General features: G+C 49.1%; 1 protein-coding gene across 3 annotated transcripts in view; it reads right to left on the bottom strand.

Annotated features, from left to right (window-relative positions):
* Positions 1-6: 6 nt before the first annotated feature.
* Tgfb2 (transforming growth factor beta 2) overlaps positions 7-23,037 on the bottom strand; it is a 70,770-nt gene continuing 47,739 nt past the window's right edge. For 2 of the 3 annotated variants that reach the window (XM_023710338.1, XM_004626877.3), the window contains 5 exons: positions 7,648-7,780; positions 7,442-7,552; positions 5,771-5,948; positions 4,210-4,363; positions 7-1,568 (listed from right to left, as the gene is read on the bottom strand). In XM_023710338.1, the coding sequence (XP_023566106.1) occupies positions 1,410-1,568; positions 4,210-4,363; positions 5,771-5,948; positions 7,442-7,552; positions 7,648-7,780 (735 nt within the window). In that variant the 3' untranslated portion in view covers positions 7-1,409. The remainder of the gene's footprint in view (positions 1,569-4,209; positions 4,364-5,770; positions 5,949-7,441; positions 7,553-7,647; positions 7,781-23,037) is intronic. The other variant, XM_023710339.1, reaches the window with a different exon arrangement.

Raw genomic sequence — 23,037 nt, 5'->3', positions numbered from 1 at the left:
GCTTATTTATGTTTCCATAACATTTCCCATTTTCCTAGTATCTGACTTGATTTCTAATATCTGATTTGATTAGTAGTGATGATCACAAGATGAAGGAAGATCATTAAATTCAAATCAATTCTTTTTGTAAGGAAAAAAAAAAAAAGACAAAGAAACCCAGGTAACCTATGTCACAGAAATGGATAACACACAAAGCACAAGAGAGCAAATCTTATTAAAAAGAAAAATCTTTGTAGTACAAGGCAAAGTCTAGGGGCTTTACTCAAAATACTGGCCAGCTAAAGGGAACACAATTAATTGTGAATTATCATTAAAAAAGGTTCAAATTTAAGTCCAATCTAAGTCACATGACATTATTACGGAATATAGAAAATATGGTAAGAATTTACACATTACACGTGAAGTTGTTAATGTCTGGACTTAATACTTTGCAAAAGAGAGCCACAGATGTGATTTCAATTACACTGGCTTCTACACTCATCTATTTTAATAATACAGGTAGGGTTACATACACCAAAACAAAGGAGAAACCCTTCAGGTATACAGCAACGCATTAAGGTCTGAAGTCTGACCATTATATGTCAAAACATTTCAATATTTCACAAGTTTACTAAACTGACAAAGAACCACATACAATTCAAAGGAAAAAAATTCTTACAGACTTATTCTGGCTGACAATTTCTTTCATTAATAGGCCTCTAGTGTTCGAGCCCCATCCACGTGTTCTGCAGGCATTCGGTGCGTGCTCCTGCTTTCGGGTCTTTTCTTAAGGCAGACTGGCTCGGTCATCTAACTCAAGGGTTGGTTTTGGGGTTTTTTTTTCCCCCAGTAATGACCTCTTTTTTTCTGGCTCGTTTGAGTTCAAGTTTCCTTAAGCCATTCTGGAGTTCCTGGCACAGGGCTTGGTCTCCACTTTATACACCTGTTTTATTTTCCAAGGGCAATGAAACGTTCATTATATAGTAACACACAATAAATAACTTGCTGTTAAACCTAGGAGGGGCGGGCCGAGTGCAAAGCAAGAGGGACAGCAAGCGGGCAGGAGCGGCGGAAGCGGCAAGGAACAGGATTCTCCTGGTTTTCTTTTTATTTTCTTTCACATAATTAATACTAACAAATTCTTCCAGTGTTTATTTTTTTCCTTTAAAAAAAAAGATTTTGCTTCTCGTCTCTCTCACTTACAAAGAGGTGAAATGTAGAATAAGGCCCTCTGCTTTATGTTGTTGTTGTTGTTGTTGTTTCAGATGCCAGTTTTAACAAACAGAACACACACTTCCCAAGCATTTGAACTAGTACCGTTTTCTCAGCCATGGTAACAGGATGAGCCGAGGGAGGCTTTCCTGCGTTTTCTTGTTATACGCATCATCGGAGTCGTGTTTGCGATTTCACCGGTTGCTTCCCCAAGAGCCTTAGCTGCACTTGCACGACTTGACGATCATGTTGGAGAGCTGCTCAATCTTGGGGGTTTTGCCGATGTAGTAGAGGATGGTGAGCGGCTCCAGGTCCTGGGACACACAGCACGGAGATGCTGAGGCCTCCGGGTTGATCGTGTTATACAAGCTGAGGACCTGAGGACACAGGAGATGACAGGCAACATTGGCAAAGGAGGAGCAAAAACCACCCAGAACAATTAGTTTTCAAAGAATCTCTCTGTGCTGCTATCAGCCAAGGCATTCAGTAGGCAATACCAAGTATTTTGGATTGGCTGTCACCTGTTGTGAACCCTAAATGATAACCAGATTGGGATTGGTATGTGTCCACAGCCATCACCAGGCTTACCTTCTCCTCCTGCAAGATGCTTTTTCTCTATACCATAAGCAGGATCAATTATAAAACTCAAATGAACCCAATTGTTCATTCAGCCAATTTTCCCAACTTTTTCCAGAAGTCGGCCCTGGCCCCTGCTTTGAGGCTGACACTCCCCATGCCGCTTAGTATTAGGCCTTCTTTCCATGCTGTTCTCTAACTGCAGTTACTCCATGCGTGTGTGCACAAGCAGTTGCTAAGTGGACTAAGAGCTCACTCACACTCAGGGACACTACAGCCTGTGACTGCATCCTGGAGCGCTGGGAAGTCTCCCCTGGACAGGATCAGATCCACACGCTCAGGGAAGACCGGGACGCACGGATAGCAGCAGAATGAATGCAGTCCCTGGGTGCGCGCTGGAACTGGAGCCTACTACGCTCAGGCCTAGCGCAGGTTACCTACCCTGTCTGCTGGGGAAACACTGTCACATTATGTGTCTTCTCAGGCATGTTTAACGTCCCAAAATTTTCACTTTAAACTTTTTTTTTTCTTTCTGATTGCCTCGTAATAATGGCAGTGCTCAGAGTGACGTGGAAAGCCATCGACCTCCTTAACTATTCACACTCACACATTTGGCTGATAGGGAAGACAACTATGGCCCACACTCCCTTCACCTAGCTGGAGGGGTGGGGAGAGAGCCACAGGGCAGCGCGCAGTCAGCCCTGTCCCTTCAGTCGGGGTTGGCGTCAAGGGGGTGCGACTCCCACAAGCCCCGGCATGGAGGTCCCCGAATGGCACACAGACAGTTCCAAGGATGCCATTAACGCATTGGCCAAACAGCAAGTGACCTTTTCCTCGAGATTCACTGCAATTTTTTCAGTCTAAGACAGAAGGTCTGTTCAGTGCGGCAACACTGACTACTTTATTAAACTGCCCCTAGCTTCTTGGGTAGCTCTGTCCAAACCGCATACTTGTGACCATGACAGTTATTCTTCCTTTCTCCTTGAAAAACAGGCCCAGTCTCAGCCTGCACACACTCCTTCTGTGTATCGGGGAGGAGAATTATGCTTCTGCTTGGCAACGGGGCCTTGCCCACATTACGGCTACTGCTGCTGCGGCCCAGATGCAGCGGCCCAGCCAGGGAGCTCAGACAAAGGGACAGGCACGAGCAAGCCTCCCTCACGCGGCCAAGCACGTGGACCCCGAGTGCCAAGGCCTGGGGGGCAGAGGAAGGGGAGTTGCGCTTGTCAATCTGAGCTCCAGCCTCTGTGGGCATTTATAAATAAATAGGCTTCAGATTCCACTCACATGCAATTTTTCATAGGCAGTAAAGAGACATTTTTATAACACAGATTGTCTAGGATAATTGATAACCTCCAAACTCCTGAACTTAACTGAAAGCATTATGTGATCTTTCTGGCAGGAGACTCATTTTCCTACCCTGCCGTGAAGGCGATCTTTCTAATGCCTCTTTAATAGGGAGATTTACTGAGAAATAAGGGGCAGAGGAGAAAGCCTCCCCAGGTAGCCACATTTTAGGAATTAAACTCTGTGGGATAGAGCAAATGGAGGCCCAGTTATGAAACAAGAAGGGCTGCATTCCAAGCCCTGGCCTGTCCCTACCCTTCTGTGAATCTTGGGCAAGTCATCCAGGCCCTGATTCCTTTGGAAAAATGAAGGTGGACAAGATAACTCAGTGGATCCTTCCCATCTCTACAATTCTGTATCAGGAGGCATCGGGAGGGAGCAGGAGAACTATCAGGCAAAGGCCTTTCTAGTGTGTGCTGGAACCCCATGGCCTCCAACACTGGCCCTGCCTTCCAAACCATGGTCCTCAGAGAAGTGACTGGATGAAATGCCCCACTCTTGGCTACCTTGGGTAATGCTAGAAAGAGGTCCTGATGTTCACGTACTTCCTGTCTTTCTATCTCACAGCAACTTTGAGTTCAGCATTGTTTCAGGGATCCTTTTTAATATGGACATTCTTTTCCACCGATAAGAAATTGAGTTTCAGAGAGGTCAAATGACATCCTAACTGTCCTATGCCAGGAAGCCACTGTGCTAAAGCTTTAGCTGGAGTCCTCACTGCTCTGTCTGACAACAGTTCCTGGTGGAGGTGACAATGGAGTCTTTTCTCAGATGGAGACCAGAGTCCCTTAACTGCTTCATTACATGTGATGTGATGTCATACATGGATTAAAAAGAGCTGCCTTTTCCTGCTACCTATCTATGTTTATATACTTTCAGAATGTGAAACCAAGAGCAAATTAATAAAGCTCACTTGCAGCTGCTCATCGGCTACTGTTTCACATGGACATGGGCTCCCGCCAATGCCATCTACAGCCTGTTTCGCTTCCCCATCCCACTGGGTCTACTTAGCGCCGTGCGTTCACGTAGAACCACGTCCTGCCGTCAGGCACACCCGCCGCTTGGAACAGAGGAGCCGCGCTCCCAGACACTCACCCTGCTGTGCTGGGTGTCCGAGCTCCACAGATAGGGGCAGGCCCCCGCACAGAAGTTGGCATTGTACCCTTTAGGCTCGTGAATCCATTTCCACCCAAGATCTCTCTTGAAATCAATATAAAGCGGGCGCAGGCAGCAATTATCCTGCACATTTCTGTGGAAAGAGAGAGCAGGGCAGGTTTGCAAGCAGCTTTCCCACACGCATCTCGCGGCAGCCAGAGCAGTGAGCAGGGCTGGGTTTCACTGAACTCTCTAGTGACTTTTACAATGGGATGTGGGGAGACTCACTGGCTGACCCTCCCTCATGAGCTGTGCTCACTCCCAGCTCTCACCTCCCTCCCCACCTGTGTCCTAGAAAGCCAAACTCTGCCCTCAAATGACCGCAGAAGCGGGAGGTGGCTGGGAGGGACACCAACAACCAGTGAACTGACTGACGTACACGCCCAGGCTGTTCTGCCGTCCAGCCTAGATGCCTTTCACTTATAAAAGGAATGAAAAGCTCCAGCTGTAATCAAAGAACCATCTGACGCTTGTCTGAGACAAGATCAATTTCACCACATATTCCTGGATATAGGAAAGAACTAAATATGAAAAGAAATAGAATCTTGCTAAGTATGATCGCTGACACTAGCAACCAACAGAGGTCACTCTGCTTGTGGTCTCTGATATACTGAGTACACCCAGCTCAGAGCCCCTGGACAGCCTCATCACCGCTAGCTGCGCATAGGAGAGCACGCGGGTCATCCTAGAGCTCTGGGAAGCTGAGACAGGAGGACCACAAGGCGAAGAAGCCCAGCTGGGCCATTAAGCGAGCTGGTGAGATTCTGGCTCAAGAGTAAGAAAGGAAGGAGGAGGAGGAGAAGCAGGAAGAGGAGGGAGGGAGGGAGGGAGGGAGGGAGGGAAAGCTGAGTATGTCATAGGCAACTCCATGTAACAGCCCTGGGTTCAACCTCTAGTAAAGCCAAAATGAAAACAACCATACAAAAGAAATAAAGCACAACTAAAACCCCAGTCAGAGCCTCTCCTGACCGCATTTGATAAGAATCCAGGCAGAACACCACTCTCTCCCGCCATGAATTCACACAGGAACCCTCCCTGCCCTTCACTTCCTCCTGTAGCTAAGATATGACAGGTGGCCCTCTGCTGCCATCTCGTCTCCTTTGTGTGACAAGGCCTGGTCCCCGGCATGCTGAAGAGAGGGCAAGGCCTCATGTAGACGTGGGAAGGGCTACCCCATCCCCACCTCCTCTGGGGAGCTGCAAGCTCAGCATGCTTTCCTAACAACAACACACTTCAGAAGGCTTGGGGAGGGCATTCCAAGGGCTGCTTTCTCCCCTCGCACTCGGCTCTTTGCTAAGGAACTGATGAACGCCGCCAGATGTATCTGCCTTAAGCCTGCATGAGGACTGGGAGGAGTGACGTGTGAGGCCGCGTGCGACACTGCCCTAACCTGGCCCGGGTGAGTGTGGGCCACTCGGGCTGCTGTGCTAGCACAGAAAGCACAGGGGAAACAAGGTCAGCAGAGGCAACCACAACCACACACTCATTTTCATTTCTTTACCTGAAGCAATAGGCCGCGTCCAAAGCGCGCTTCTTCCGCCGGTTGGACGGTGGCGACTCAAGTCTGTAGGAGGGCAACAACATTAGCAGGAGATGTGGGGTCTTCCCACTGTTTGTTTTCCTAGTGGACTTTATAGTTTTCTGATCACCACTGGTATATGTGGAGGTGCCATCAATACCTTGAAAAAATGCATTTGGTAATAAACATTTAGCTTTACCTTCATTGCACATCATCAGCTATAATATATATAATTTTTTGCTTTGCATATTGTCACAAATGGCAGTGATGACCACCATGGCCTGGCTACTATCATTCCCCCAAGGAGACAGAAAGGACAGGATGACCCTAGGCGACAGCACTTCTCAATGCGACTCTTGTCAGAAGGCAGCTCAGGGTCCAAGGGAAGGCTGTAGCCTGCAGGAGTCCTCCAGAGCAGCCTTTGACCCAGGGTCCAGGAACACTCCAGGTCGCCGACCTGCGTCAGTGCTCAGTGTAGTCTGTGTTCAGACTGTTGACAGCAGAAAGGCACAGACCCTGCTTTGTCACCCCTGGCTTACTCCCTTCCCAGGAAAGCTATATACAGATGACTTTGCTAAGGAACATAAACTGAGACTCAGCTAAATGGCAGTGAGCTAGGTTCAAGTGAAACAGAAGTCGCCCTTACCTAACGCTATTTAGGGAAGCTGGGAAGAAAGGGCTTTTTCATTTTCATTTATTTTAGGGCATCCTCAACACTCTCCTGATTCCATCTGAGATTTAGAAACTTGAGCTCCCCAAAGCACACTCAAGAGACTGCCAGCTTCAGCATTTGATCTCCACACTCAAGAGAATTGTGGCTGGGCTAGAGACTAAAATAAATCTTCAGGCCTCCGGAAGTATCTCACCAAAAGCAAGGGCCATGGTGGCCCCTGAAGGTGGACATGGGACCCGGATGGTGTTAGAAAGGAAGAAAGCTCAGCCTCCCGACCCAGCAGTACAGGCTGGCGCTGGCCCCGCCTGTGAATGTAGACTGAGTCCCCCTCTCCTCACCCAGCGGCTCATTATCCAGTACACAAAGTGACTCAGTGTGTCACAGTTCCTCCTTGTCTCTGACTTGTGGCTCATTCACTTAGCGTGGGCATGAGGAAAACCAAATCTTGTTATGTTTGATCAGCTATTGCAAAGTTCTGGTAAAGGAGCCCCCGGAATGCTGGGTACAAGGTAGAAAGGTTCAGGGCGCCAACACATGTAAGCTTCAGTTATAGAAACTCCAACATGAGAAGACTGCTTTCTTTGGTGAGATCGAGTCGTGTGTCCTGAACAGTTGGCTCAGGGAATTACCAGGAGAGTTCCCTGCATGCACACTATCCACTGGTACAAGATGAAGTGCATGGACACTTGCCTTGCTTGAGTGAAGGATAAGTGGCTCATCTATTTTAGCTGTCTGAAGGGTTGGTGAGTCAGTCAGTGACACTGACCCATCACTGGGCAGTGAGCCTTGGAAGCCGAGAACCCACCCATTCCCCTTCTCCCAATGCTTTCTGCTTCTTCTAGCTTTCTCCAACCATATCACCACCCACATTGAGACTCCCTGCCCCCATGTCTCCAGTCTGTCACATGCAAACTGACTCTGTCCCCCAAGAAATCACAACAAAAGTCCTGCCCCATTTCTGATGGCTGAGTTTCACTTACCTGCAAACCTTGCTTCTAGCTCTTCACTTTTATTGGGTATAATGTAGTTATTAGATGGCACAAAGGTGCAGCAGGGACAGTGTAAACTTATTTTAAATCCAAGATTCCTGTCTGGAAAACATTAAGTCAAGGAGGTCACATGAATGTGTATCCACACCATTACATCTGCAGCCAGCATGTAACAACCAAGTGCCCCCGAGACCAACCTTTGTGGTGTAGCCACTCGTGCACAGCATCCGTCACATCGAAGGACAGCCATTCGCCTTCGGCTCTTGTTTTCACAACTTTGCTATCGATGTAGCGCTGGTTTGGAGACGTCAAATCTTTGGATTTGAGGATCTAAGTGGAAAAAGCAACACAGAAAGCACCCTCAGCACACTGACGGTGACAACCCAAGCCACAAACACGATCCCAGTGCGTTATCTCAAATCTAATTCTGCTCCGGTCCCTCGGAGCACTTCCGTTCCAACACCAGGCCATCTGCCACGAAAAACAGAGCTACGGAATCAGCCGCCTGTTATGACAAAGGTGACATGACTGTAAAGCCAACTGTCTAAAAGAAACTGACGGTAATTATTTTACTTTGCTGACATAAGCTTTACAAGGTTTCAGCCATAATCCTATGCTACTAAGTCGATGGCTTTGTTGCTCTACCCACCTGTTCTCTGGGGGCTGAGGGACAGAGAGGGATGGGAAGAGGGGTTCAGTTCAGCAGATCCAGGATCACCCTCAAAATCTCTGAATTGCAAATCTCCCCCTAGTAACCAGAAAAAGGTCTGATCTTTCATCCCTAAATCCACTGGCATTAAAATATGTGTCCTGCCTCAGCTTTGGAGGTAAGGCTCCAGCTGGGATTTTGACTCTCCAAGTGACTTGCTCTGATTTATGAAGATAGTCCACATCCTGCAGCCTAAGAATGAACTGAGCAGGAGCAATGTGGTCTAGTGTGTGGCAGAGAACCGTGAAGCTAACCAGCCTGGATCCTGGACTCCAAGAAGGTACCTTGGTTTCACATACGTACAAAAGAACTGAGGAGCCCTTGCTTTCTATGGGAAATAACTGCTTGAGGCCGTTTCTCACAATGTCATCCTGAAATGAGAGTGTTTCCTGCACTGAACTACCACCCTGTGGCCCCGGGAGGGGGAGCCCGGTCCCGCCCTGCCTCTGGCGCCTGCCCCTGCTCATCCTGAGGCTCCCAAGCAGCACTCAGTCTAAGTCTGCATGGTCGTGTCGTGCTGGGGGTGTGGTCTCCCCAAACCCCTGAGCCCCTCAAGGTCAGAAGTCGTGTCTTCAGTGTGGCATCATTCCAAGCACAGCCCTCAGTGAAGCCACTGTCTGCTGAAGCACTGTCAGAATACCAAGAACACTTACTAGCTCTCCTTCAAATCTCACAGAGAAAAAGTGTAATCTTCCCTCCAATTTCGAAATGTGCTTTCCTTCCGTGTGTGCATACTTTGCTTCAGGTAATCTGGCAATAAGCACTTGCTGGAGTATTTGGCTTTATAGTAGACTTTTATTTTTCTCGACTAAGAAAGTATAAAAAAGGTAAGTGATTCACACACTTGGATTCGGGTGCCCTCCTAAATTTTAGACAAACTCTACCCTGTAGACTTCCCCTGCTGACCCAGTGAAGCCCCCTAAATGGAAGGAATCTTGAGGCCTGGTAACGTGATCCTCAAGCAGCCAAAATGTCCCTTCGTAGGCTACAGGGAACCAGGAGATGTTCCTCAAGAGCTGGCATAATGGCCTCTTGGCGTGTGGCACATAATCTCACTCAGGTTAATCCTCACGATGTTCCCAGAAGGTGGATGAGGGGACCTGGAACTCAGTGCAGCAGAGGGCCTTGCCAGAACCTCTCTGGGAAAATGGGGCAGGGTTCAAGGTAACCCAACCCTGCTTCCCACCACAGGGCTGGAATTTGCAGGCCAGAAACCATGACAGGAGCCAGAGTTGGATTGTGATCCACCCTTACCCCTCTCCAGAGGGCAGGAGATAGCAAAGACCTTTAAAGACGATTAGAATCAATGGGGCACAAGAGGAAAGTGTACCGCGGTAGACCAGAAGTTCAGTTAATGCTGACATGCAGATACAACTCTTCGAGCACAGCTGAATGGTGGGCAGTCCTCCGTGAATCGAAGTTTGCAGAAAGTAACTCCCAGTTGGGCAAATGCAACATCATTTACCCAACCAAGAATAAATGGCACAACGAGTCTAATGAGGACAGGGACAATAACAACTGGTGGAGAAGAGGTTTTCAGACACTCCCATCGGCCTCACTGGCTAAAGCTTACTCGCACACAGAGCTCACTTTTCTATCTTTAAATTTTTCTTTTATGTGATTTCCGGCAAGGATGGATTAGCACACGGCCTTTTGCATGTTTGCTGAGCTCCTAAGTGACACACTGTATATACTGTTCATTGTCATATAACTAATATTTGGACACACTGCCTAAAACGAAACATTACTTTCATTGTTGAATTAATGATATATATTAGCATAACATGATATAATTTATAACAGTGTTTATAGATGCAAATTATATATTAATATTAACATATATAATTTATATTATATATCAAATATCTAGGACCATATGATGCATGTATTTACACTTATGTAATATTTAGTCTCACTGAAGATATGAAATTTTAAAAAAATCCTGACCATTTTGAGCAAATAAATAGAAAAATATGCACATTAGCAAATTTATGGACATTCTTACATCTTATTTTAAAAAGAAAAGAGGGTACAAAAGAGACTCTGGCGCTTTCTTACTTTACATTTTGCTAGAAGCCTCAGGGGTCAGAGCTGCCTAGCCAGAAGATCTGGGAGCTGCGGCCATGGACAGCCTCACGCTCTTCCTTGGCTTAAAGGTTCCCGACGTCCTTTCATCTTCTCTTCTCTTTCCTTTTCCTGGCTTGCCTTCTCTTTTATTTTCTTCCCTCCCAGCTCTTGGGGGCTAGGGCAGGAGGATTGTTGGGAATTTAAGACCAACCTAGGCTACCAAATGAGCTCAAAGCCAGCCTGAACTGCATAGTAAGATGTTGTGTCAAAAGGAACGAAAAAGAAAAACTTTAAAAAAGTAAAGAAAAAGAAAACAGAACATGTAAATCACTCAGGAAACAGTAAACTGCAATCCTGAAGCAGGGCCGTGACCTGGTCTTGCCAGTCCACTGCCTTGAACTTTAAGGACAAGGGGCCTTTCAACCTCCTTGTTATTTCTGAGGTCCCTTCTTCTTCCCCAGTCAGTAGCAGGACAGGAGAAGGCTGCTCCCTCCTCAGGGAAGGCCCCTCGTGTTCTTCGAGACAGTTATCAACCCCACTCAGTACACTCAACTTCCCACGTTAAGCCAAATAAACCTGGCCCCTACAGACCACATTTAGGGGGGCAATTTCCAAAGCTGCATCACTCGGGTGGCTAAGGAGGATGGAGGACGCTCTGCGGAGCACCCGGCCTACAGCTCCATGACCTCACCACAGAGCTGCCTGGTAAATCTTCTGAGCACGCTTCAACCCAGAATCTTATCATGAAGCTGTCTACTTCTGCAAGATGGTGACAACTGTCTTTGCCCTGCTTTTACATGCCTGCATCATGACACTAAGTTAAACCAAGAGTGAAGAAGGTGTGGGCACCAGCTTGTGACACTGCTCGTCTGTCTGTCTCCTCCTAAATTCAGAGTTTATGCACACACGGACCTGCTCAGCCACCTCCCCATCCTCCATCTCCACAATGTGGGTGAGCGTTAACACTCCCGACTATGTGACAGTCGTTCGCTAAGTCCCCAATCACTTGTTTCTACATTGCTTCACCCAGTGTCTCGTGACTGAGATGAGCCTGCTGAGCGGTGCCAGCTCTCTTCTCTGGCCTAGACGCCTCACCAGCAGCCACCAAGCGCTGTCCTCCGCCTGGAGTTCCTGTTCTGTGGCATGTACCAGCCAGGGCGCACCACACTCTGGGGCTGGTTCCTGCAAAACTGCTCCCCAAGGCCTTCTGGGCCTCCCAGGGCATTTACACACTTAGCAATATCTACTGCATGTTTCCAACCTGCTCACGACGCTTGGTCTTATTCCTACAGTTGTGGGAGTCAATTAAGTGATTCAAACTGATGATACAATACAGAGCCAACAGAAAAGAGCTTTGGCTTCTGTGCAAACCATTTGAGGGCCTTGGAAGTCCAAAGCCAAGCTGCTCTACAAAACAAGTTTTCTGGAAAGGGGTTTGGCTATTCCTCGAAAGAGTGTATGTAGAAGTACCATGTGATCTAGCAATTGCCCTCCTGGGCAACACCCTGGAGAGTGACAGCAGACAGGCAGGTACATCTTCAGAGCACGCCGCACAGCAGCCTAAAGGTGGGGGAGCCAAGCGATGGGAACGGGTACGCCAGCAGTAGAATCACATGCCTCAACAGGGATGAAATGTGAGAGCGGTACGCTTAGCCACACAAGGCAGACACAGGACTGACGCTGTATGCGTTCACTCACAGGAGAGCCTGCAATAAGCAGAGCTCACAGAGACAGCAGAAGAGGCTGCCAGGGGCAGGAGGAGAGCGTGAAGGGCCATGATGGTGCAGTGGCGCCGAGCGCTCGGCTGGAGGAGAAATATTCTGGAAGTGGATCGTGGTGACGGCCACACAGCGGGCATGCTCAATGTCACTGCATCTCATAAAGAATGACTAAAAGTTATATACGTATTATGGGTTGTGCCTAGCTGTCCCCCCAAGTGCCTCATGCAGTCATGGGGCAGATTTCCAGACTTTGAGATTAACTCAAAATCCAAGTGCTAATATTATGGGTGTGAGTGCTGCTGGGATTATGGGTGTGAATGCTGCTGGAATTATGGGTGTGAGTACTACACCCAGCCTAGGGTGGATAGCCTGAATGTAACATAAGGAAGCAGAGAGACAGACTTGCTGTCTGCTGCCTGCTGATGTTGCCACTAAGCTGCTCCTTCACTGGCTCTTGCTGTTTGGTTGTTTTTCACCACCAAGAACTGCTGCCCTCAGCCACATGCCGCTCTGCCTCGGAGCCAGCTAAGTATGGACTGGAACCTCACTATCTGGGAGCTAAACGAACCTTTCCTTCCTTAATTTTGAGTGTTGGTATTTTGTCCCAGCAATAAAAGTAACTGAGACTTGTATATAACTGTGTATATATTTCCACTAGCTTTAGGTGGGAGAGAGACAGCATAACGTAGGTAGTGGAACGAGACCACGCGCGTGCAGCCCTCCTGCACTCGGATCGCTCAGCGCTGTCCCTTCACTTCTTCTACTTTACAGAAAGTAAAAAGTGGAAACATGACTGATGCAGGAGGCATGTGGATCAGGAACACACACACATAAAAATACATCACAGATTTGCAACTGGCAGAGCTATACCAAAAACTTACTTTGAAAAAACCAAAAACCTCAGTCTTAGCACAAGTGTGTATTTGTGTGTGCACATGTGTGCCTGTGTTTGCACATATTCAGTTTAAGTTTAAAAATTCAAGATCACATCTCTCTCTCTCTCTTATTTCTCCCTCATCCTCTGCATCAACTTCTTCCCTTTCTTTAAACAGCTGACCAGCAATAGTTCCTGACTGAATTGGGAAGCGCATTTCCAAGGCCCTGTGACGAGGCCTAGCGGTCTCTGCTTCGGCTGCCGCCACAGAAGGGCCGATGCGCTGCCCTCGCGGCACTATGCTGCGCACACGTTCATGCGCACTGAGCGCGCAGTTCCCACGCAGCACCTCTGGCAGGCTCTGAGCTCTCTGCCCAGTCACAAAACCTCTACACAAAAGGATTCATTCATTCTCCCCGACTGGGAAGCAGCCAGCCAGGAAGTGCAGAAGTGGAAAGTCACCTGTGTTACCCAACAGTTTGAAGGTTAAAAAAAAAAAAGAAAAGAAAAGAAAAGAAAAAGAATTAAAAGGCTAGCTGCAAAATTGCGGCCAGAGAAAATCTTGGAGCCTTAAAGGAGCAATGCTGTAAAGCAACTTAAGGCTTGGCTTAGATGTCAACGGTGACATCCTAACGTTCTTACACAACACTGCGAAGAAGAGCTGTGCGAAAGCATGGGGAATCCAATGCTGCTTCCGTGTTGTGACATCGAGGGTCCTGCAGCAGGGCCTAAGTCAATGGGACAGGCTTCTAGCAGAAAAGGAATCTAGCACGAGGGAGGCAGAGAAAAACAGACATCAAGTTAACAAGCGCCAGCCCTCAAGGCTTTAAGCGCGTTTGGTGTCTGTGCTGTGTTTAATGTTTCAGTGTACTTAAGTGCTTTGAGTGTCTGGGGTGACTTGGGCGGAAGGAGCAACAAAGGCGGAGTCCAGCATTCACTCTGCAGTGGAGCAGGGTTCTTTTGCTCTGCTGGACCACAGGACACTCACACCAGGGTCAGAAGGCGCTAGGCTGTAGTGCATGCAGCAGCCCTCTGCTGCAGCCCCACATGGCTCATTCGTAACATCTTTGCCTGAAGCTCTCTCAGCGAGGAGCTCCCCACTTCATTCAAAAGGTCATCTTGTCACTTGCAAGTAATTCAAGTCGTTGAGATTCCTACAACTTCCATCAAGGGGTCTCAGCTAATGATAGCATCACTGGCTCCTGTGTGCACAGCCCTTGCAGATCTTCCGACATATAAATATTTTCACCTATTCTTTAGTCCTCACGAGCACCCTGTGAAGTGGGCCGCATGGTCCTCGTGATGCATTCACTGCATGACCCACATGCCGGCTGGAGGAAGAGCCTGGATGAGAACGCACCCTCTTCGTGCTGGTGCATCGGGTCTTTCAGGGCTGCATTTTGCTCTCTGGAGCAAGATATAGACATTCTCTCTGTACCCTAGCAGGCTCCACCCACAGAGGTGACTTCCTTCAGGACAAGGCCAAAGGGCTGGGCTGCCCTCTTTCCCTTGTCTTTTTTAAAATGAGTTCAAGAGACTGTGCATGGGCCCAACAGAACACATGAGATCTACAGAACGTAATTAGACTTTCCAGCCCAAGTCTTTTCTAGAACGGAGGAAGAAAGAATAAGTGAAGGTGTGCAAGGAGGGAAGACTCGAGTCCAAATCTAGTCTGCACCAAAAACATCTCGAGGCTCCTGAGCACAGCATGTTAGCCCCAACCCCATAGTGTCTGACTTGATGAGAGGGTACCGTGGCCCCCAAATCTGTGTTTCCAACATTCCCCTGTGGTGCAGAAGCTGTGGGCACAAGGGCCACTCTAATCACCACTGTTGGGGTCTAGGTTTATGTATTTTTGTCATTTGTTATAGAAACGATGCGTATGGCCTTATTGCCCTCGAACTTCACTACTGGCCCTGGGCTTTTTCTTCTCAGGAGTGTCTCCACCTTAGATAGAGTGTCTCTATCTTCCCACCTTCCCACCTTCACATCCAGGTGGTGCCAGGAGCTGCAGGCCATGTCCCTTCACCAGGCCGGTGATCACAGTGCCAAAACCAGGGCCTTCTCCTGGATCTTAGCTGCTTCCTCACTGGCTGGCTGTTTCTTTAGCCAGCACTGCGTGGTGCATCGCACACAACAGAAAACAGTGGCATTCCACTGGATGACATAAACTTCAGTGTGCACTTAGGCCAGGAGTCCCGTCCACCTGGGCAGCTGTGTACCTGGCCCATCTCCTCAGTGGCCACTCTGGGTACCTTGAAGAATCACAGGCTGTGCCATGTCCCCTTGAAAACCAGTAGTGCAGAAGTGAAAAGGGTCAGAGACCTTGGAGTCAGATAAATCCATGCGGTCGGTGGCTGGATATGTAGTTTTCAAGTCAACTTGTATATTCATCTAGCAAACTGAATAATAAAGTAGGCAAAGAGCTGATCGCACTGGCTGGCACTTGGTCAAGGCTTTACAATTACGGTCCTCCTCTGGTGCGAAATTCCAGGGGCTCCCAATGCCTAGACAATGTTCTTTAAGTCCCTTAGTCAGGTTGTGCTACCCAGCGTGACACCAGCAGCCCTCTTAGACTCACTGTTGTCCCAGGACCTCTCAGCTGAACCACATCCTAAAATTCTGTTTTACACCACCAAACGCCTGTCCCCCTCCTCTAACTTTTACCTAAAACATACCCGCCCTAAACCTAACTGAAACAAAACACTGTTTGCATTTTCCAAGTGAAATGATAAGTCCAGCCTTTTTGTGAAATGCTTTCTTTCACTCTGAAAAGAAAGTTGGATTTCTTTTCTCCCTCAGCCCATGCAATCAGGAGACACGCTGAGTTGCTATGCCCCAGCACAGAGCCTTCGTGGGGGACATGTACACGCGTGGTTCCTCCAGTAAGACACTAAATTCCCCAAAGATGGAGAGACAGACACACTTACTGCAGTTCCCACACTTGCAGCTCTGCAGAGAAGGAATAGATATTCACTGATTTCCCCTTAGAGAAATCTGACTCTGTGAGTTGAAATCTTAACCCGACTCACTTCCTGGTATGAGGATTCACAAACATGAAAGCATGTTCCAGAAGCATCTCTTGGCTTCTCTATGGAGGAAAAGCTGATTCGCCAAGGCAGTCCTCCGACACGCCTCGGCTCTCGTTAATTATGGACAGCCGAGCCCACGAGCCTGGGGTACCACCACAATGTGGCGACTAGCTAGTCAGTCCCCAAACGCTGAACAGCTCCATGAACCTGCATCTTCAGTGATTCATTTCCTTTTTTCTTTTATTTCTTTTTTATATCAGAACTTGAACTGAGGACCTTGCACTTGCCAAGCAACTATATCCCCAGCCAGATTTGTTTCTTTCAATTCATTTTGTAGCATACTTTTTCCAGTTTTATTAAACAGCCATGAGGAAACCATGACACTTGAACACCAGGACAGTAAGATGTCCCTGCTCTGGAAGATGCACCTGTGAAGGCACAGAGGTGGCAGGGTCAGCAGAGCCTTCCCGAAGCCAGGTGCAGGCACCAAGGTGCCCATCAATGTCTGAGATGCTGGGCACTAAGAGGACACAGTGTGGTCACTAAGAGATGCCCAGCTGTGGCACACAGCTGGCTCACTCCCTGGTGTGCATGCCTCTTTCTCCCTCCAGGGCACAAGGCCCAGCTGGCTCACTGGGCCTGCTGCTTTCCTGGCACTACAGGAAGGAAGCACCCCCAATTGGGTGGTTTAGTACACAACACTTCTCCCGCTGACCCAGAAGGTGGAAGAGTGAGATCAAGTCTTGGCTGAACATGGCTCCCCCTGAGGTCTCCAAGGAAGGCTCCCTTCTGGCTTCTCACAGTTTCTGGGTTCCTGGTGACTTCTGGGGTCCTTGACTTCCAACTGCCCTGTTTCTGTCTCTGCTTCCATTTTCACCTGGCATCTCCCCATGTGGTCCTGCCTTCAAATCATTCTCCTCCTATGAAGACACTGGCTGGACGATTTCTAGAGCCCCAGCCTCCTCCAGCCCATTTCCATCTGCATGGGCTGCCTTCTAAGCGAGGTCTCCCTCTGGGGCACGGAGGGTCAGAAGCTCAGTGTGTCTTGTTGGGGCTCACAGTTCAAGCTCTGTCACTGGGTGCTCACACACTACACTGCCTTGGGTGTGTTCTCACGGTGAGCTCCTTCAGCACGGAGCATGCTCCTCCCAACGCATGCTCATGTCCTGCAGAGCCTTCTCCAAACCTGGCTGGTTCTTGCCAACTAACAGATTTTGTTCGAGAGACACTCTTGCCAGATGTGCATGTGCCACACACCTGTAGTAGCTGCATGCAGGAGGCTGAGGCAGGAGGATCACCAGGAATTTGAGGCTACCTGGGTTACACAATGAATTCAGGCCAGCCTGAGCTACATATTGAAACCCTATCTCAAAAAACCCCAAATAAATAAAAAGATAACATTTGATCGAGTGACAAATAAGCTCAAGAAAAGTTAGCCCTTGGCAGTAACAGATAAACTTGGATTTTTAGTTGTCCACACGTCCACCCCAGAGATGATGCACACAGATGATGTGCACCCAAGAGGACAGAGCAAATCATGTGACAGAGAGGCTTTACACTGGATTTTACTCTATCTACTGAATACAATTCATGAGGAGAATAAAAACCAGGAGAAAAAGCAAGAAAGAGAATTTCCTAGTAATATTCCTAGTAACACACGGTAGGGCCTCGCGGAGAGCTGGGACTGCGTGGGGGGCTTCTATGCTGTAATGTGCCCCCCACGTTTAGTGTGGCATCCCTGGTCACCAAGGGTCCTATGGGTGTCCAGCACCAGTACTCAGGGTTTTTTGGAGATGGCTTAGCACCCTGGGACTCACGTCGCTTGTGTCCTCACCACGTCCTATCCCTGCCATGGCTTCTCACCAGCCCAGCGTCTAGCCAGTCTGAAGTCACTTCAGAGTCAGCCTGGAACACGCCAGCTTGAGAGGCAGAGGCAGGAAGCTGACCTGTCTTGTGTAGCTCCTTTGGCTGTGCCACCACAGCACAGGCTGACTCTGCGGCACCCAGCTGTGCACAGGTGAGACCTGTGGGACTGATGGCCACATGCAATTGTGACAAAGAAGAGCATGCATGGAAACCCAGTGACACGCGCTGCATACACGTGTGCACGCACATGCACATGGGGGGAGTCTCTCTTCTGGTAAGTCTACTGCCTCCTTCAGATGGGCCTTTGCTGACAGCGCTTGGGGACAGCCACTCACTCCCTCTCCTAAGGTTTCAGAACGGAGGGCCCTCAAAGGGCAGGGAGGTCTCCAGACGTGTATCACGTGGAGACCACGGAGAGGTGGCGGAGCCACCACTGCCTGCGCCACATCCTCACAGGCAAGGAAAGAGATGGTGTAACGCAGCACCTGGGGCGAAAGACAAAGGAAGCTAAGTCAGGACCACACTGCCCTTTCCTTGGCTCACGCCCGGCAGGCTGGAGGCTGCGCCACACGGCCGAGCAGCGTGGCCTCCTAGGGCTCCTTGGCTGTCCTGGGCTGTGGGAGGAAGGACCCTGTGCTGCTCCGCATCTGCGAGCTCTCCAGGCTCTGTCCTCCAAGTGTCTTGTTGGGTCTCTTCCCACTGGACACCAGCACACACACACACACACACACACACACACACACGCACACACCCCACTGCCAACACACATCTTCCTCCTCCTGACACATATCACACACATGTGGCCTGTGTTGCAATTTAATTTGCGAGCACTTCAATCCAGAGGCCGTGACTGCAGTGGGATGAGCCTAAATGAAACTGCTGAGCCTAGCTTTTCTATTCTTTTCTGCACTTCTGGGGATCAAATTCAAGACCTTGTGCTTGCCAGACAGGCACTTACACTGCTGAGCTATCTCTCTGGCCCTAGTTTTTCTGCAAATATATGGTTTCTCATTTACTGTCTTGATCTTTGTTTAGTTGTAACTAAATACCCGATGCTGGGTACTTTGGTTTTTTTAATTCTTTTTTTTTTTTTTAAATGTATTGATTGTTACAGGGTCTCTCTACACAGCTCAGACTCATAGTGATCCTCCTGTTTCCAGCATTCCCAGCACTGAGATTATAAGCCTATGCCACTAGGCCCAGACTCCAGAGAGCTCAGCCCACTGTGGGGGAGGGGCTGGCATGGCACGTGGTGTCAGGGATCAAAACGTGGTCTCTGCACCTGCCTAAGCTTGTGTAAGCAGGCGCAGTGGTCTCCAGAGCTATCTTGCCAGCCCAGTGCTGGGTACTTTATAAAGGAAAGACCTTAAGTACAGTTCGCAGGCTTAGGAGTAATGACCACCAAGCACGGATGGTCATATTACTCTGGTGAGGGCTTTCTAGCTATGTCACCAAACAGAAGGTGACATCACAGTGGAGGTATGCACAAGTGTGACAAGTGGTGTGAATGGAAGAGGTCAAAGTCAAACACATGGGTGGCCTGGCTTTCCAAGCAGCTACTCTTGGGATGACTTATTACAAATGAAGTCATTCAGAGCCCCCCAATTGCTTTATGTCTCACTGCATGGGGGCCAGTCCTTTCAGGAAGCCCTGTGACACCTCACCCATGCCCAAGGGATAGGCACTCACCCCTTCTGAGGTGGCACCTTCCACTGTCCCTTCCCACCAGGCTCACTCCAAAGGTCTCCAGCTTCTCCGTGCCCTTAGCTGGGGACCACAGCTCAAACACAGGCACTAGCCTTCTCTAAAACATTGTGATCACCCGAGAATATCAGTTTTATACTTACTGTATAAATTCATCTTTGAAACTTACATTGTTATCATCTACTTTACCAGAATTGGCTTTGAATCAGTAACAGGAAATGTGTGGACGTATGTATTTCTTTCTTCATAAACACTGAGAAAAAGATCTAGAAAACAAGTGCAATGGAAGTTCCAAGTCTAACTCTCTGAGTGGTGCTTCCTAAAAGAATTCCTTCACAAGGCCCCACGTTTATTTTGACACCATTCACTGTACTTAAATCTTGTTTTGAAATTCTTCCTGATTTCATCCAAGACCATGTGCCAAGCACCGACATGCAGGCGGAGCCCCAGGGGCTTGGCTCAGGGGTGAAGATGACACCATGGACAGCGTGCAGATGGAGCAGAAGACCCCGTGTGGTCCACAGTGATGCGCACAGCAGACGATGGGCAGTGCAGACCGGTGTGGGCTGTGCTGGCATGAGGACCTCAGAGGCCGACAGGGGCGCGTGAGAGGCCACTCACAGTGACACTTGGGGGCTAAAGGAAGGAAGGGCCTGGGCCTGAGCAGGGGCTAGAAGCTTACCACAAGTTAGAGACAGTCTCATCAGACCCAGGAAAGGACTGGCTCGTACGCCACAAGGTAAGAGGCTATTGTAGGGCTCTAAATGACTTTAGAAAAAAATTGTTTTAAAAGTTTATGGGGTCTGCTGTGATCTTTCATACACATATGCACCGTGTCATGATCGGTTCGGGGCAATGAGCACACCTCCAAAATTTAGCCTTTCTTTGTGATGAGAATATCCCAAGTCCTCTCTGCCAGCCAGCTGGACAGACAACACAGCAGTTGTTCCCATGGAGGAGAGAGTAGAGTGGAGGCCACCAGAGGCCGGGGGTGGGGAGGGATGAGGCTGGGAGGAAGGACAGGCTGCCGGGGGTGGGGTGGGGGGTACAATGCCAGCCTTAGCGAGTGGGAGCTGGTGTTGGACTCCACTGGCCTGCAGCTAAGGGTAGCTGAGTAGGAGGTTCCAACTGTCTTTTCAGGGATCACAGTGAACCCAGCATTGCCGAAAGCTTCTGGAGCGACAGAGAGACCAAGAGCGAGGCCACTGCCAAGTGCAGGTGAAGGGAGAGAACTACGTGGACAGGGGAGAGGCAGCAAAGAGGTGCGCCAGGGCTGGACTGCGCAGCTTCCTAGTGACAACTGGAAAGATCAGCTGAGTTACCTGAACTCTTCACTAGGACCTGGGTGGTTCTGGAGAAGTCAGTGCTACCCTCTGAAAAGCCAGGCTTGTCCCTCTGATAGAATTCTCAGGTATATGACAGCTTCTAAACTGCAGTTCTAGAACAAGGTTCCAGAAAGTACTCTGAGCACTGGGTCACACCATGAAAAAGAACAATGGTAGTACTAGTTACCACACAGCACGATTATTACTTATTTTTGTTCACACTGCCTGATTATGAATATTTCTCAGAACACGGTACAGAAGGGCTGCTGGCCACACTGCTTTCGGGTCGCGTCTGCTCATTGGGTTGGTAGGCTCCAGGTAACCCCTTAAGCTCACGCAAGTGATAACAATCCAATTTCCTTATGAGGCGAGCATGCCATTTGATCATGCCATTTGATTTTTTTTTTAAATCCCTGCTGCATTTATAGCCTCGTGCAAGCCCAGTGTTTATTATACCTCACGGCCTTTCTCTGAAGTGGCTACTTTGCTGTCGTGTGTGTGTCCAACAGGGTGCTGGGGCAGGATTGGAGTTAAGGGGGTTTAGGCCATAAAGCTCCACACAACAGGCACACAGTACAACTTCTTCTTTCTTCCAGTAGCACTTTTTCCAAGTTGCATTGAGCAGACAGTTTTGTTGGCTGACCTCTTTTTTTTTTTCATTCTCTTGGGCAACAAGAGAAATGAAAGCTGAACTCTGCCCAGGGCTGGGTGTGCACGTGTGTGTGAAAGGGGGGCAATTTCCATTAGGCCACTAGGGCTGTGCTTCACCTTTCAGCTGTGGAGACCTAGGACCTCTTACAAAGCAGGGCCAGCCACCTGTCTGGAACTGTCCCTGTGAGCCCCTAGAGACGTGCATCCTGAAGCCCACGGAGATGGCATTTCTGGAGTGCCCAGCAGCAGGCTCGCAGGCACACTCTCATCTGCTCATCTGTGTTCACATATTCTGCCCCACTAGTCTCGTGCACCACGTCCTCAACTGTGGACAATGCCTTAGTCTCACTAGCAGCTTGAAGGCAAAAAGCAGTGGACATAAATGACTTAGGATCGAGCCACTATGGGTCTGCATACCTGATCTCCTCTAGAAATGAGATCTTATCTCACAGAAGTGACTGGCTACTTTTTAAATGCACATTTAACAAGATATAAGAATCCCAGCATGGACGCAGGAGGGCCGAGAAAGCAGGGCAGACTTGACTGTACTCCGGTGGAGAATCCTCTAGAGAGGGGGATTCCCTGGAAGCCGCCGCTGGTGGTGCAGCCAGATGCCCTGCTCCTCCATGAGGCCGAGCAGCTCTGGCATCCCCAAGGCCACAGTCAAGACATCTAGGGACCCCGCTACACCCGCCAAGCCCAATGTACCCAGGGCACTCATTTCTTCCTGCTGTCTGCTATCCCCCCATCTCTTGAGCTCTCTGGCATCCACATCTGTGGCCTCACAAAGGCCCCGGCGAGAAGGTGACACTTCGGTGACTTCACCTCCTCACACTCTGCAGTACATGAACACAACCTATCTCTATGCCTCCCCAGGGGTTCTTTTTAATTTTTGTTCTCAGTGGTCTGGAGTTAATAAGTTAATCTTTAAAATAACCTGGCAAGGGGCCTGGAGATACAGCTCAGCAGACTAAGTGCCTGCTTACGCAAGCACAGGAACCTGGGTTCCATCCCTTGAACCACATGCTGAGCCAGCCACCACGACCAGGTGTGGTGGTACACGTCTACAATCCCAGCACTAGGGAGGCTGAAAACAGGATTACCATGAGTCCAAGCTGCATAGTGAGACCCTGTACCAAATAAATGAATAAAAATTGAAAAAAAAAAAAAAAACCCTGGCAACTGACTTTCACAGATAATTCAGTCAAAGGCTCCTCCTCTTGCTAGGACAGCAGCTATGGAAGCCAAAATCTAAGAGGTGGCATTTCATTGTCCCAAAGAACACTAACCCAATCAGGAATGATGAAGAAACCTGAGTCCTGGGGCCTGGCCACTGCAATCACCAAGGGGCAGAAGCCCCACATGTACAGGCGCACAGGGAGCAGGCGAAGCCCGCCTGACGTCATCTGTACATGACAAGCCCCCAAATCCGCCCCACTCTTTCCCTGCCATCTGTCATTGCTGTAGTGAACACTGTTGGGCTAAAAAGAATTCCTTCAGTCTGCATGTGGCTCGGCACTGCTCCTTCCAGGAGCCAAGCCGGGTGACAAAGTGCCCCTCGACTCTGGCAACCTGGCTGCGAGGGGATGTGTGCAGCCGGTGTTCCATGCCCAGTAGCGCCCAACAAAGATGCCCCTG

This window comes from Octodon degus, unplaced genomic scaffold (assembly GCF_000260255.1).
Source record: "Octodon degus isolate 3935 unplaced genomic scaffold, OctDeg1.0 scaffold00017, whole genome shotgun sequence".
NCBI classification, from domain to species: Eukaryota; Metazoa; Chordata; class Mammalia; order Rodentia; family Octodontidae; genus Octodon; species Octodon degus.
The sequence above is the reverse complement of the archived record's forward strand: the minus strand, read 5'-3'. Positions and strand labels throughout refer to the sequence as shown.